The sequence below is a fragment of the Ochotona princeps genome, chromosome 17 (genome assembly GCF_030435755.1).
Source record: "Ochotona princeps isolate mOchPri1 chromosome 17, mOchPri1.hap1, whole genome shotgun sequence".
Classification (NCBI taxonomy): Eukaryota; Metazoa; Chordata; class Mammalia; order Lagomorpha; family Ochotonidae; genus Ochotona; species Ochotona princeps.
The window spans coordinates 39,981,508-39,995,138 of record NC_080848.1 but is presented as its reverse complement, the minus strand read 5'-3'; the positions used below and the strand labels follow the sequence as shown (position 1 = coordinate 39,995,138).

Genomic DNA, 13,631 nt, shown 5'->3' with positions numbered 1-13,631 from the left:
CCCTTCCCCATCACAGCAGCTGTGAATCTCTTGACCGTGTCCATCCACCTACGTGCCTTTTCCAGAAGGTCACATACAGTCACATGCCACTTAACCAACGTGTTCCATCTGCCATGGGCTGCACAGCCGTCCGAGCCGGCAGCTTCTGTTGACTCCCGATGGCTTCTCTCTGTTATTCCAGAAAGATGAGACTCCCTCATCTCTTCTTCCCCTCATCCTTTCATGGAAGAGGGAAGGAAAGAGGAAAGGGAGTGGCCAATTCCTGCTATGGGCAGGGAACAAAAAGGAAGCTAGAGAGAGAGAGAGAGAGACCCTTTGGAGGCCTGCTCCTCTACTCCTCTCAGCCCCCCTCTCCTCAGAAGGGGAGTCCACCCTGCTCCACTCCGTCACTGTCAGTCTTTCCCTTCATGGACACTGGCCTCCTCAGGGTCGCCCATGACCAACACACCTCTAAAGCCATTGTCTGCACTTAAACTCCGATCTCCAGTCTGTCCCAATGTCCCAGCCACTCTCCTGGTCTTCTGCCAGTAATCTAGTCTGAGTCCTGGGCTCCTGGCTTCAGCCTGGCCCAGGAAGCTGTACACATTGGGAGCTTGGACAAAGAGATGGAAGATCTTTGTCTCTGACAAGTAAATAAGATTTTAAGAAATAAATGCAAGCCAGGCAGCCAGCCTAATCGTGTAATCAATTTGTGTCCCCATTCCTCAGATGCATCTCGATGACCAAGGCTCAGACCCAGGTTTCATCCCATAAACAGCCTAGCACTCTGGATCAGCGTCTATACCTCAAGTTTCGTCGTGTGTGATATGGGGTGTTTAACAGAAACGAACCCTTCAAGGGTTCAAGCGCTTGTCTGTCTAGCTCAGAGACATGGCTCAGTCAGCCGGCTTTCAGCACAGATCTGGTCCTCAGGGCGTGACTGTGCAGTGTCCGTCGTCGTCGGGGACTTGACCCCGTGTCCCCACTGCCACCCCTGCTCCTCGCAGGCCCCAGCCCCAGCCGCCAGGGGGCGACGGCGCTGCGGGCGGCCTTCTGACGGAGGCGGCGGACGCTCTAGGTGGCGGCGGCGGCTTCTCGGTGGCCCGTGGCCGCGGCGCTCTAGCCGGCAGGTGTGTGGGGCGGGCTCTCGGTGGTGCGGCCGGCGGGCAGCGATGGCGGCCGTACGCGGCCTGCGGGTGTCGGTGAAGGCGGAGGCCCCGGCCGGCCCGACCCTGGGGCTCTCCTTGCCCGAAGCAGAGTCCGCTTTGGAGCGCGGCGAGCCGGAGCCCATGGAGGTGGAGGAGGGCGAGCTGGAGATCGTCCCGGTGCGGCGCTCGCTGAAGGAGCTGATCCCGGTACGGGCTGGGGGCGGGGGTCGAGGAGCAGGTCGCAGCGTGGGGTGTCCTGGGCCGGAGGTGAGGGTGCTGAGGGGGACCGCAAGGGGAGGTGGTCGGTGCCCCAGGCCAGGGAAGAGTGGAGAACGAAGAGGAGAATGGGGGCGCGAGCGCTGGGGGACAGGAGCGCCCGGCTGGAGGGGGGACGCGCAGCGGGAAAAGGACGCCGGGGCGCCCGGAAATGGGTGTGGGGGGACTGGAAGACGGGAGCGCCTGGGGGTGGCCGAGGACACCCCATTTCGCGGTCCCTCCTTGGGCAGTGCATAGGGGAGCGCCTGGGGGTGGCCGAGGACACCCCATTTCGCGGTCCCTCCTTGGGCAGTGCATAGGGGAGCGCCTGGGGGTGGCCGAGGACACCCCCTCCTGGTCCCTCCTCGGACAGTGCGCGGGGAGGTCGGCGGGAGGCAAACCCAGAGCTGTGGGGTGGCACAGGCTGCTGGCTCCCATCCCCTGGTGGAGGAGACCCTTCCTCCGGAGGGGCTGGACCTGGTGGCACCTGACCCTTGCTATGTTGGGGCTATAAGGGTCGTGCTCCCCATCCCGCAGCAAAGCTCCACTGCACCCCCGCTGGCACCAGCTTCTGACCCTCAGTGTAAACCAGGTATCCAGGGTGCCTGTGCTGTTGCCCACAGGCATGGTGAGAGGTGGGCAGCTTGTGGTTTCGTGGTGGTCTTTTTGTCCAGTTGGTAGGTTGCGTGGCTCCTTCTGTGTTCTGAATTTCCCACCCAACAGCAACTGTGTTGTTTGTTTCTAACCACATGGCCATCAAGTCTTGCTTTAACTGTGGTGTTTATTTTGATTGTTCATTTTCTTTGATGTGAAAGGCAGAAAAACACAGAAATGATCTGTGGCTGGTTCATTCCCACAGAGGCCAGCAAACAGCTGGGGTTGTGCTGGGCTGAAGCCAGGAGCCTGAAACTCCGTCTGGGTCTCCTGTGTGGGTGACAGGTACACAAATACTTGAATCATCACCTCCACCTCCCAGGGTGCCCATTAGCAAGGAGCTGCCTTGGAAATGGAAGAGGCTGGGCCTTGAACCCGGTGTTCCCTTGTGGGATGCAGGCAGCCAAGTTGTGGCTTACTGCCCTGCTAAATGCCTGCCCCATGTCTTGCTTTTAAACTGAAGTGAGGAGGAAAGGTTAAGGTAGGGTCACTTGAGATGACAAACACCACCATGGTAACTGTGTTAGATGGCAGGTGATTCCCTCATTGCAATTGTGACGCAAGTAAGTATTGCTATGCCTTCCCTCAGTTAGCTCTGTGTTGTACGCCCCACTATGTCAGGCACAGTCAGACATGCCAGTGGGACACACAGAGTCAGTTTCCATTCTGTGAGTGGGGTGGGGTGCAGGGGTGAGGAGAGGTACAGTGGGAAGCAGGACGCGACAGGATGATCAGAAAGGGAAAGCCACTGAAACAGTGATGGCAGTCAAGCCGAGCCCTTGGCGGTGGGAAGGAGCCAGCCGGGCGCAGGTTGGCAGGGAGCAGGGCGAGCTGGGGCGCCTGCGGAGGAGGTGGAGAGTTCTCGGGCTGGCTGGCGGGCACCTGGAAAGGTCAGAGGAGCCGTGTGGGCCTGTGCTGTCCAGGTCCCATCTTCTTGCACTCTGCTGCTTTCCCCTACCGTTCCGGAGGGGCGGGTGTTCCACCTGCTAGCTTGAAAGGGGGAACTTGTCCTATCCCGGCCGTGGAACCTCGGCCTCCTCTGCCATTTTTTGCAAGAGCCTTTAGATTTTTATGTCTGTGGAGACCTTTTGCTGATGGAATGGCTTTTGATTCTGGACAGGCTGTGATCTGGGAAAGACTTTCCGAGTGGTTGAGTGGTATCGTGGAGTCACTAGGTGGGTGGGTGTCTTAATAAGGGGTTGTCCACAGTGGGAAAGGGTTGCTGGAAGGAACTGCCATCCAGAATACCTGGATGTCCGGCTGCCTGGGTCGTGGGCTTTTCCCTGCGTTGCTGTGATGTTTCTCCCCCTTCCCTTTTGTTAGGACACCAGCAGAAGATACGAGAACAAGGCTGGCAGCTTCATCACCGGAATCGATGTCACTTCCAAAGTAAGGCAGGCCATGATTTATTCAGGTTGATGCGCAGGCGACCTTAGTGAACTCGGTCCCTAGGGCTTGCGGAGCAGTGGCTGTGTTTAGCCCCCTTTGTTTTCCCCTGTTGGTGAATGGCTTTGAACTGCGTGGTCCTGTACATGGTGCCCTGCTGCAGCCCGACAGCAGCCAGGCAACTTGCTGCCGTCCACAAAAAGATAAAATGACCCTCCTTAGATGCTTCTGTTACTATTTCCAAGGAAATAAACTCTGCACTGAAACATAGAATGCATTTTGTTTTGTATTTGGAAACTCTCCATTCTTAGAAAATATGTATCTCTTTCACTTTAAATGGAATGTTGCAGGTCGGACTCTAGCTAGCTGAACTTTAAAGGCCCTGCCTCCTGGTATCTGAATGTATTCTTTCCTTCACTGTTAAGCTGCTCAGTCAAGCCCATTAATTTTGTTATTATAAACAACTAGTACATTTTTTTTTTTTTTTTTTTTGCTTTGAGCAGTGCTAGCCAATTTGGAGAATTTGATTCTAATGTGTGTAATTAAAGCTGGGAATAGAATTTTAAATTATAGTCCCAAAAGGCCAAAAGAAAGAAAACTGACCATCTTTTAGACAGCTTTGAAACCAGGATAAAATGAGAGTGTTTTCTTTGCAAAGCTTTCCTAGGAGCCGCTGCTCGAAGCTGGCAGTTGGACCTGGATTTATTTTAGATGGTGGAAGGAACTTATAGGCGGGTAATTTTTTCAGTGAGACCTCAGTGCCGCTTGTCACTTATAGGTGAAAACTGGCAATTCCAGGGACGCAGGCCTGAACGGAGGAGCGTGTTTCTTTGTGTCAGTGCTATTTTTAGACAGGGAGCCAGCTTTGGGGAGGGTACTTCTATGGCACCTGTCGCGAGGGTGCCAGGTGTGGTTACCGTGCCCACAGAGGGTCGGAGATGGTGGTGATGGGGAGGGGCTCCTAGAAGTCACACTGGAAGCAGAGGGTCTTCTCCCTGCCTCGGTCAGGCAACTTCTTTCTAGTGGTGGTTCAATTCTGTATCTGGACAATTGGGATGTTAAAATCGCTTTGCTTATGGTGTGTCGGCATGTTGGCTAATTATAAGTGAGATGTCAGAGAACTTACTAAACTGCAAAACCCTAGTCATTCGGACAACAAATATTCATTGCTTGCCTGCTGTGTCCCAGGCATAGTGGTAGGCTGTGACAGAATGAAGATTATTATAATATGTACCAGTGTTCATCTATGCCCTCCCACATCACAGAATGAGAATATCCAGCGCCATACAAAAGTATTCAGTATTACTATGTTTGTCTTAGCGAGCTTGAGAGCTCCCATCTTATGGTTCACTCCCTGCATGCCGACAAGTGACCTGTTGAGGCCGCAGCTAACAGCCAGGAACTCCACCCAGGGCTCCTGCTTGGATGCAGGAATCCAGGTGTGTTAGCCATCACTGCTGCTCTTAGGGTCTGCGTTAGTAGGAAGCTGGAGTCAGAAACCAGAGAGACAGACCAAATGCCTGGCCCGCAATTTATTTTAGAGTTATCAACAGTTCATGTAATGATTGAACTTTCCTTCCTTAGGTTTTGCTTCTCTAATGTTTTCTCTACCTTCTAGGAAGCAATTGAAAAGAAAGAACAGCGAGCCAAGCGTTTCCATTTTCGATCAGAAGTAAATCTTGCTCAGAGAAATGTAGCCTTGGACCGAGACATGATGAAGAAAGGTAGAGGGTGTTTCTGGGGGAAGCTCTGCCCGTTGACCCAGGAGTGACTTTTCTCACTGTCTTATTGTTCCATGCATCTGGTCTTGCCTTACGTGACAAGTCTTCAGAAATTTTATACAGTATTCTTACTGGACCTCGTTTTGATTGTGATCTGACTCGGGGAAATTTTCCACCGTGTTGGAATTCAAGAAGTCCTTTTTGTTTGGGGTTGTGGGGTGGGGAGTTTGTAGTGGTTAAGACACTCTTGAGACAGCTGCATCCATTTTGCTGGAGTGTTGGAGTTCCAGCTAGTGCATGACGTGGGAGATGGCCAGTGTTGGCTTGAGTACCTGAGTCCCTTCCGCCTGTGGGAGACCTGGGTTACATTCTGACCTGTTGCTTCCAGCCTGGTCCAACCCCAGCTGTTACAGGCACTGAAGGAGTGAACTAGCCGAGGGGAAGAGTTCTTTCTGTCTGTCTTTCTCCCTTTCAAGTAGATGAAAAGAAATTTAAAAATTTAAAAAGGTTTTGGAGCATTTCACATTTCAAATTTTTTTGGATTGGAAACTCAATTGGTATAGCAATCTGTTCTAATCTTCCAAAGCAGTTTACAAATAAAAGGAAAAGTTAGTACTTTTTAAAAAATTAACTTCTTTTTTTTAAAGATTTATTTATTTTAATTGGAAAGTCAGATATACAGAAAGGAGGAGAGAGAGAGGAAGATCTTCTATCCAATGACTCACTCCCCAAGTGGCTGCAACAGCTGGAGCTGAGCCAATCCGAAGCCAGGAGCCAGGAGTTTCTTTTGGGTTTCTCATGTTGGTGCAGGGTCCCAAGGCTTTTGGGCCATCCTTGACTGCTTTCCCAGGCCACAAGCAGGGAGCTGGATGGTAAGCGGGGCCACCAAGATTAGAACCAGCGCCCATATAGGATCCCAGTGCGTGCAAGGTGAGGACCTTAACTGCTCTGCTATCGTGCTGGGCCCCAAAAATTAGTACTCTTAATGAGCCTACATTCTTACTAGTCCACTGTTACAGAAATCCTTGAACACTAAAGACTTCCCTGTGCTGTGTTTGTAAAATGTGTGTGTGTGTGCGTTTGAAAGGGAGAGAGAGAGCATGCGCCTCCATTTGCTGACTCAATTCCCAGATGCTTGAAGCTAGAGCTAGGCCAGGCCAAAGCCCGGGACCCACATTCCATCCAGTCCTATGTGGGTAGCAGGGACCCCAGGCTCAGCTTCCTTCCTGAGTACATCAGTAGGACACCGAGTGGGAACTGGGGTAGTTTGGACTTGAATGAGATCTCTGGCTTGGGATGAACCTACTGTGCCACAGAGCCTGTCCCTGTTTGGCTGTCCCTTCAAGTGCTGTGGGCAGTGTCTGGATGCTGTAGGGCTGTGCTCTGTGTGTGTCCCTAGCCTTGCTTGGGTGATGAGAACAAACACTCAGTCACATGTTGAATGAATGAAATAGTTACTATTTGTTGGGAACTTGCTTTCTTACCAGGGACTATGTCGAGCATGTTTTGCATTTGTTTATTGTTTGAGCATGTTTTATATTTGTTTATTGTTTATCACAACTTTATCATATTTATATATATATATATATATATATATTTTTTTTTTTGAAAGGCAAATTTTTACAGAGAGGGATAGAGGTCTTCCATCCTCTGATTCATTCTCCCAATGGCCACAGTGACTGGAGCTGACCCAAAACAAAAGCTGCAAGCCAGGAGCTTCTTTCTGGATCTCGCAGCTGGGCGCAGCGGCCCAAGGACCTGGGGCATCCTCTGCTGCTTTCCCGTTTTCAGCTAACGTGTCTGGGGAAACAGCCGAGGATGGTCGAGATACTTGGGCCCCTGCGAGCATGTGGGAGACCCAAAAGAAGCTTTAGGTTTTTGACTCCTGGTTTCAGGTTGGCCCAGTTCCAGATGTTGCAGCCACTGGGGAAGTGAACCAGAGGATAGAGGAATTTTATCTCTGTTTCTATAACTTTGCCTTTCAAATAAATAAAAATAAATAAACAAATCTTAAAAAGAAAGGTGATCTGGACCAGACTCCCCAGACCAGGGCTGCAGGCTGTTGGCCAGAGTGTGTGACGGTCTTTGGCGTCTGCTGAGATGCTTCCTCGTGGTACCACGGGAACAGCTTTGTTTTGGATTCTTCCTTGTGTTGAACATTACCTTCTTCTTTTTTTTTTTTTTTTTTAATTTTATTATTATTGGAAAGCCGGATATACAGAGAGGAGGAGAGACAGACAGGATCTTCCATCCGATGTTTCACTCCCCAAGTGAGCCGCAACGGGCCGGTGCACGCCAATCCGATACCGGGACCCAGGAACCTCTTCCGGGTCTCCCACGCGGTGCAGGGTCCCAAAGCTTTGGGCCGTCCTCGACTGCTTTCCCAGGCCACAAGCAGGGAGCTGGATGAGAAGTGGAGCTGCCGGGATTAGAACCGGCGCCCATATCGGATCCTGGGGCGTTCAAGGCGAGGACTTTAGCCACTAGGCCACGCCGCTGGGCCCTGAACATTACCTTCTAGTAGCTGCTTTGTTGGTTACTGTGTGATCCTTAACACCACCATTAGTCCTTCTCTCCTTGACGCTTGAGCTGCCCTGTGATGGGAGCACAGGCGTCTTGGCCTGCTTGGCCCTGCCTGAGGCCTGCTTTCTTTCTTTTTTTTTTTTTTTAAGATTTATTTATTTCTGTATTACAAAGTCAGATATACAGAGAGGAGGAGAGACAGAGAGGAAGATCTTCTGTCCGATGATTCACTCCCCAAGTGACCGCAAGGACCGGTGCTGCGCAAAGCCGAAGCTGGGAACCAGGAACCTCTTCCGAGTCTGCCACGCGGGTACAGGGTCCCAAGGCTTTGGGCCATCCTCGGCTGCTTTCCCAGGCCACAAGCTGGGAGCTGGATGGGAAGTGGAGCTGCCGGGATTAGAACCAGCGTCCATATGGGATCCCAGCGTGTTCAAGGCGAGGACTTTAGCTGCTAGGCCACGCCGCCAGGCCCGAGGCCTACTTTCTGATCTCCCTTCTCCAGACTTCAGTTTGCAAGGAAGGCGTTGCTTCCAGAAATGCCTGGACGTGTGCCGTGTGTGGCAGAACTGCTTTCTGTCTGCTGGTGGGGTACCCGGGGTCGGCGTGGCTGCTGCTGCTTACGGTGGCTGGTGGAGGTGGGGCAGTGCTTGTTGTCATCCCACCACAGGGCACAGATGCCTTAAGGACAGGTCTCACTCTGTGGTCAGACTCAAGGTTTGTTTTATCGTCGTGGGGACCTAGAGCAGGTGTGCCGGCTGGGGTGGTCTTTGGATGCCTTGGCCTAGTGATCCTGTCAGAAGGGGTGGGCTCAGTGTGCTCTTCACACAACTCCTGTCATTTCTTTTTAATGTTCTATAATTGTTAGCTATTAATTTCTTTTTTTAAAAAAGGTTTATTTTTATGACAAGGCAGATATAGATATACACAGAGAAGAGGAGAGACAGAGGAAGGTCTTGCATCTGCTGGTTCACTCCCCAAGTGATTACATTGACTGCAACGTCTGGAGCTGATCTGAATCCAGGAGCCAGGAGCCTCTTCGAGGTCTCCCATGTGGGTACAGGGTCCCAAGGCTTTGGGCCGTCCTCAACTGCCTTCCCAGGCCACAAGCAGGGAGCTGGATGGGAAGTGGGGCCGCCAGGATTAGAACCAGCGCCCATATGATTTCCTGGTGCATGTAAGGTGAGGACCTCAGCTGCTAGGCTACCACGCTGGGCTCTGACATACACTTTTAACCAGATTTCCCTTTTCTTCTTCTTTGAAAAATTATTACAGGATTAGTCCTTCCCAAGACTTTAATGTGCTTGGATCACAGCTGCATTTTGAGTCAGTTTGCTGGGATATAGTCCTGGACTAGAAGATTAAATTTTATAAGATTAATAATGCTCCGCTGTTGTCACATGTCTTAGGTTTGGGTTCTGGGGCGACAGCTCTTCTGACTGGTAGTCAAGGAAGGATTCAGCAGGTGTGCCTCTGCTCAGGCCTCACCTTCCGATGCAGGCCTGGCGCCACGTCCATCAGCAGTTTGAGTGCCCATGTCCACTCAGGACTGGAACGACTTCTTCGCTAGGTGTTTTGACAGTTTGTGCTACCGAAGCAAATCTGTGAAGCTGAGTGAGAACGAGTTGTCCCGTCCCGCCATCCACAGCCGCTCACTGCCAGCGCTGTGCGTGTCTGCAGCAGTGAGCATGCTGCACTTGACATGTGGGCATCGCCCGCTTCCCTGCACAGCCTCACGTTAGTCCCCGCCTGCGTGTGTTTCTTCTCTGTGCTCTTTGACGAGTTGTGCCCACCGAAGTTTTGCTGTCTTCTCTTTCCTTGGATTACTTCTTGTACTTCGACTGTATTTAATGTCTTTGAACTTTGATTCTTTTGATCTTAGGCCTTGGCTTTGGTGACTTCTTCTCAGGACTTTCTGATAAAGATTTGGGTTTTGTGTCTTTACTGTCTGTGATTGCCTTCTTTTCCTGCTAGAAAATTCCACCCTCACTATCTGGCCCCTGCGTCTGGGTTGGCGTGAGCGTGGGAGCCGTCCTGGTTTCACTTTGGCCATGCCACTGTCCGTGGGATGAGGATTGGGCGTTCAGAGGTGGTGTGTGTGTCAGTGGCACGCGGCTCCGGAGGGTCGTGCCACTCACTGTCAGTCTGGTATTCCCTAGCGGGGCCGTGTCCTTGTCCTTCCTTGGCTGGCTGAGGCTCGGCCGTCTCTGCAGCCGTGTGCCTCATATTGCTCTGTCTCTTCATCATCTTTTTCTGAACAAGACTGTCAGTTGCCGCATTGGGCCTGGCACTGTGTTTCTCACATGCCTTCCTCTTGTTTTATTTTCATTTTCATTTCTGTACCGTTTGGATGGAACCTTGCTGTGATGTTCTCCCTTTACCTCTGTCGTCACTGCGCCCTCTGGTCTTGGTATCTTTTATGATTAGTCCTTATTCTCAGGTTACACATCTGCTCCTCAGCCCACTTCCTCTGCCATCATTAGGAGAGCTCCGTGTTCACGGTGGCCTTCTCTGGTCCCATCTCTTCACTTCCCCACAGGCTGTCTTTGTTCCAAAGTTAAGGATGGCTTTTAGCACCAAGAACAGGGGCGGCCAGGCCTCCTGGGCTTGACCTGCCCTTGGTCCCCATCGTGAATCGAGGCCCCCATTCTCTATCACACTGCTGTCTGACATCGAGTAAGGACTCGATGAGGTTCACAAGACCTGATGACACATTCATGTTCGAGTCTGAGCTGTCAAGAAACATGCTCCCTGGGTTTGTCTGGCCACTTGGACATTTGTTCCCATTAAACCCAGCTCTCACGCTCCAAAATGAAATAGCACAACTGTTAAAATGGGTCTTATCTGTAAATATTTGTAGCTGTTGTACTTTTATATTATATTTTTAAAAGGTTTATTTGAGTTAACTGAGAGAGAGATCTTTCATCTTCTGGTTCACTCCCCAAATGGCTATAATGGCTAGGGGTGGACCAGGCTGAAGCCCCGCCCAGGTCTCCCATAGGTGCAAGTGCCCAGGCTGGTGGACCCTCTTCTCCTGTTTTCCCAGGAACGTTAGCATGGAGCTGGTTAGAAAGTGGAGCAGCTGGGACTCATACTGGCACCCATATGGGGTGCCAATGCTGTACACCACAGCTTAACCTGTGATGTCATAGCACTGGTCCCAAGTTCATTTATTTAAAAAAATATCTATATATATTATTTCAGGGGAAGAAAAAAAGAGGAAAGGTGTGGAGTGGAGTGGGTTGGTGTTCTTGGACAGTGAGTTCAGCCAACACTTGGGACACCTGCGTTTCATATCAGTGCTGGTTTAAGTCACAGGTACTCTGCTTCCAATCCAGCTACCTCCTAATGCACCTGGGAAGCAATCGATGATGACTTAAGTACTTGGAGTTTCTGCCACTCATGTGGCAAGTAGAGTTCCTGGCTGCTGGGTTCAGCCTGTCCCAGCCCCGGCTGTTGGGGGCATTTAGGGAGTGAACCAGCGATGGAATCCATCAATCTTTTTCTGTCACTCTATCTTTCATACAAATTAAGACTTGGAGGCACGGTTTGCAGAGAGGTTTCCTGGGTCTCACTTTTGTATGTAGCATTTTATTTTTCTGAGATCTTTCGAGGAATTAAGTAAAAACCTAGATCGCAGATATATAGATTTCAGGTTTTTTAATGATTTATTTATTTATTTGAAAAGCAGAGCTGGCAGGAGGGTAGAGATGTATCTTCCATTTGCTGTTTCTCTCCCTAAGTAGCCTTAACTATGGAGACTGGGTGAGGACAGAACCCAGGAGCCTGGCACTCCGTACAGGTCTCCGTACAGGTCTCCGTGTGGGAGCCAGAGGCCCAAGCGCTCTGACCATCCTCTGCTGCTTTACCAGGCACTAGAGCGGGAAGTAGAGCAGCCGGGACTTGAACCAGTATTCATATGGATGCTGGTGTTGTAGGCAGCAGCTTAATGTGCTGTGCCCTGAATGCCAATCCCTGTATATATTTCTTAAAATTTTTTCTTGGGCCTGACATGATGGCTCAGTTGGCTAATCCTCCACTTGTAAGTGTCGGGATCCCATATGGGTGCCACTTCATGTCCTGGCTGCTCCATTTCCCATCCAGCTCCCTGCTTGTGGCCTGGGAAAGCAGCAGAGGACGGCCCAAAGCCTTAGGACCCTGTACCCACATGGGAGACCTGGAAAAGGCTTCTGGCTCCTGTCTTTGGATTGGCTCAGCTTTGGCTGTTTGCAGCCATTTGGGGAGTTAACTAGCAGATGGAAGATCTTTTCTCTGTAAATCTGTCTTTGCAATAAAAAAATAAGTCTATAGAAATACCCTTTAAAAATTATTTTTTATTATTAATGTATTATCTCATATTTCATAATTTAAAAGGTTAAGCGAGATGTTATACTTAAAATACTAAATTAACAATCCTGCTAAGGTTCTTTTTCCTTTTTTTTTTTTTAATTGGGAAGGCAGATACACAGACAGAAGGAAAGACAGAAGAATCTTCCATTCACTGGTTCACTCCCCAAGTGACCACAATGGCCGGAGCTGAAGCCAGGAGCCATGAGCTTCTTCTGGGTCTCCCACGCGGGTGTAGGGTCTCAAGGCTTTGGACCATCCTCAATTGCCTTCCCAGGCCACAAGCAGGGAGCTGGATGGGAAGTGGGGCTGCCAAGATTAGAACCGGTGCCCATATGGGATCCCGGCACGTACAAGGCGAGGACTTTAGACACTATGCCACGCCGCCGGGCCCTCCACAGTCAATTCTTTTTTTTTTTTTTAAAGATTTATTCTCAATTGCTTGCCCAGGTTGTAAGCTGGGAGCTGGAGGGGAAGTGAAACAGCCGGGATATGAACTGGTGCCCATATGGAATGCTGGCCTTTGTAAGGCGAGGACTTTCGCTACTAGGCTACTGCACTGGACCCCCTAAGATCTATTTATTTATTTGAAAGTTAGAGTTAGAGATAGAGAAGGGAAGACAGAAAAAGAGGGATATTCTTTCTCTTGGTTCACTCTGCACATGGTGGCAGCAGACATGGCTGTGCCCTGTTAAGATATCTTTTTTTTTTTTTAAAGATTTATTTATTTTATTACAAAGTCAGATATACAGAGAGGAGAGACAGAGAGGAAGATCTTCCATCCGATGATTCACTCCCCAAGTGACCGCAACGGCCGGTGCACACCGATGCGAAGCCGGGAACCTGGAACCTCTTCCGGGTCTCCCACATGGGTGCAGGGTCCCAACGCATTGGGCCATCCTCGACTGCTTTCCCAGGCCACAAGCAGGGAGCTGGATGGGAAGTGGAGCTGCCGGGATTAGAACCGGCGCCCATATGGGATCCCGGGGCTTTTAAGGCGAGGACTTTAGCCGCTAGGCCATGCCACCGGGCCCTAAGATTTATTTATTTTTATTGGAAAAGCAGATATACAGAGAGGAGGAGAGACAGAGAGGAAGATCTTCCTTCCGATGGTTCACTCCCCAATGGCTGCAACGGCTGGAGCTGAGCCAATCCGAAGCTGGGAACCAGGAGCTCTTCTGGGTCTCCCACGTGGGTGCAGGGTTCCAAAGCTTTGGGCCTTTCTCTGTTGCTTTCCCAGGCCACAAGCAGGGAACTGGATGGGAAGCAGGGCTGCCGGGATTAGAACTGGTGCCCATATGGGATCCTGGTGGCGTGTTCAAGGCAAGGACTTTAGGCACTACGCTATTGCATCGGGCCCTATTCTATGTTATTTTTCAATATCACCACACTGTATGTAATTTTCTACACTTTAGGTTTTTGGATTGTTGGTTTTTTTTTTCCCCCTTTATATGTCTCAGGATGTTTCTACAGGATATCATAAATCATCTCCTTTTGTTTCTTAGTTAGATAGATAAACCATGATTCATTTAATGTGGGTAAGCCATGCTTTCTTACTGTGGTGATTCTGGATTATCAGGAGTAGTGCTGCAGTGACGTTCTGGGTGAGCGTGTTTGTGTC

The 13,631-nt window shown here is 50.5% G+C and overlaps 1 protein-coding gene across 1 annotated transcript in view; it reads left to right on the top strand.

Annotated features, from left to right (window-relative positions):
* The first annotated feature begins 1,112 nt into the window (after positions 1-1,112).
* The window catches only part of NCBP3 (nuclear cap binding subunit 3), a 31,649-nt gene continuing 19,130 nt past the window's right edge, over positions 1,113-13,631 (top strand). The window contains exons 1-3 of the mRNA XM_058676289.1: positions 1,113-1,334; positions 3,360-3,425; positions 5,041-5,146. Coding sequence (XP_058532272.1) covers positions 1,152-1,334; positions 3,360-3,425; positions 5,041-5,146 — 355 coding nt within the window. The 5' untranslated portion in view covers positions 1,113-1,151. The remainder of the gene's footprint in view (positions 1,335-3,359; positions 3,426-5,040; positions 5,147-13,631) is intronic.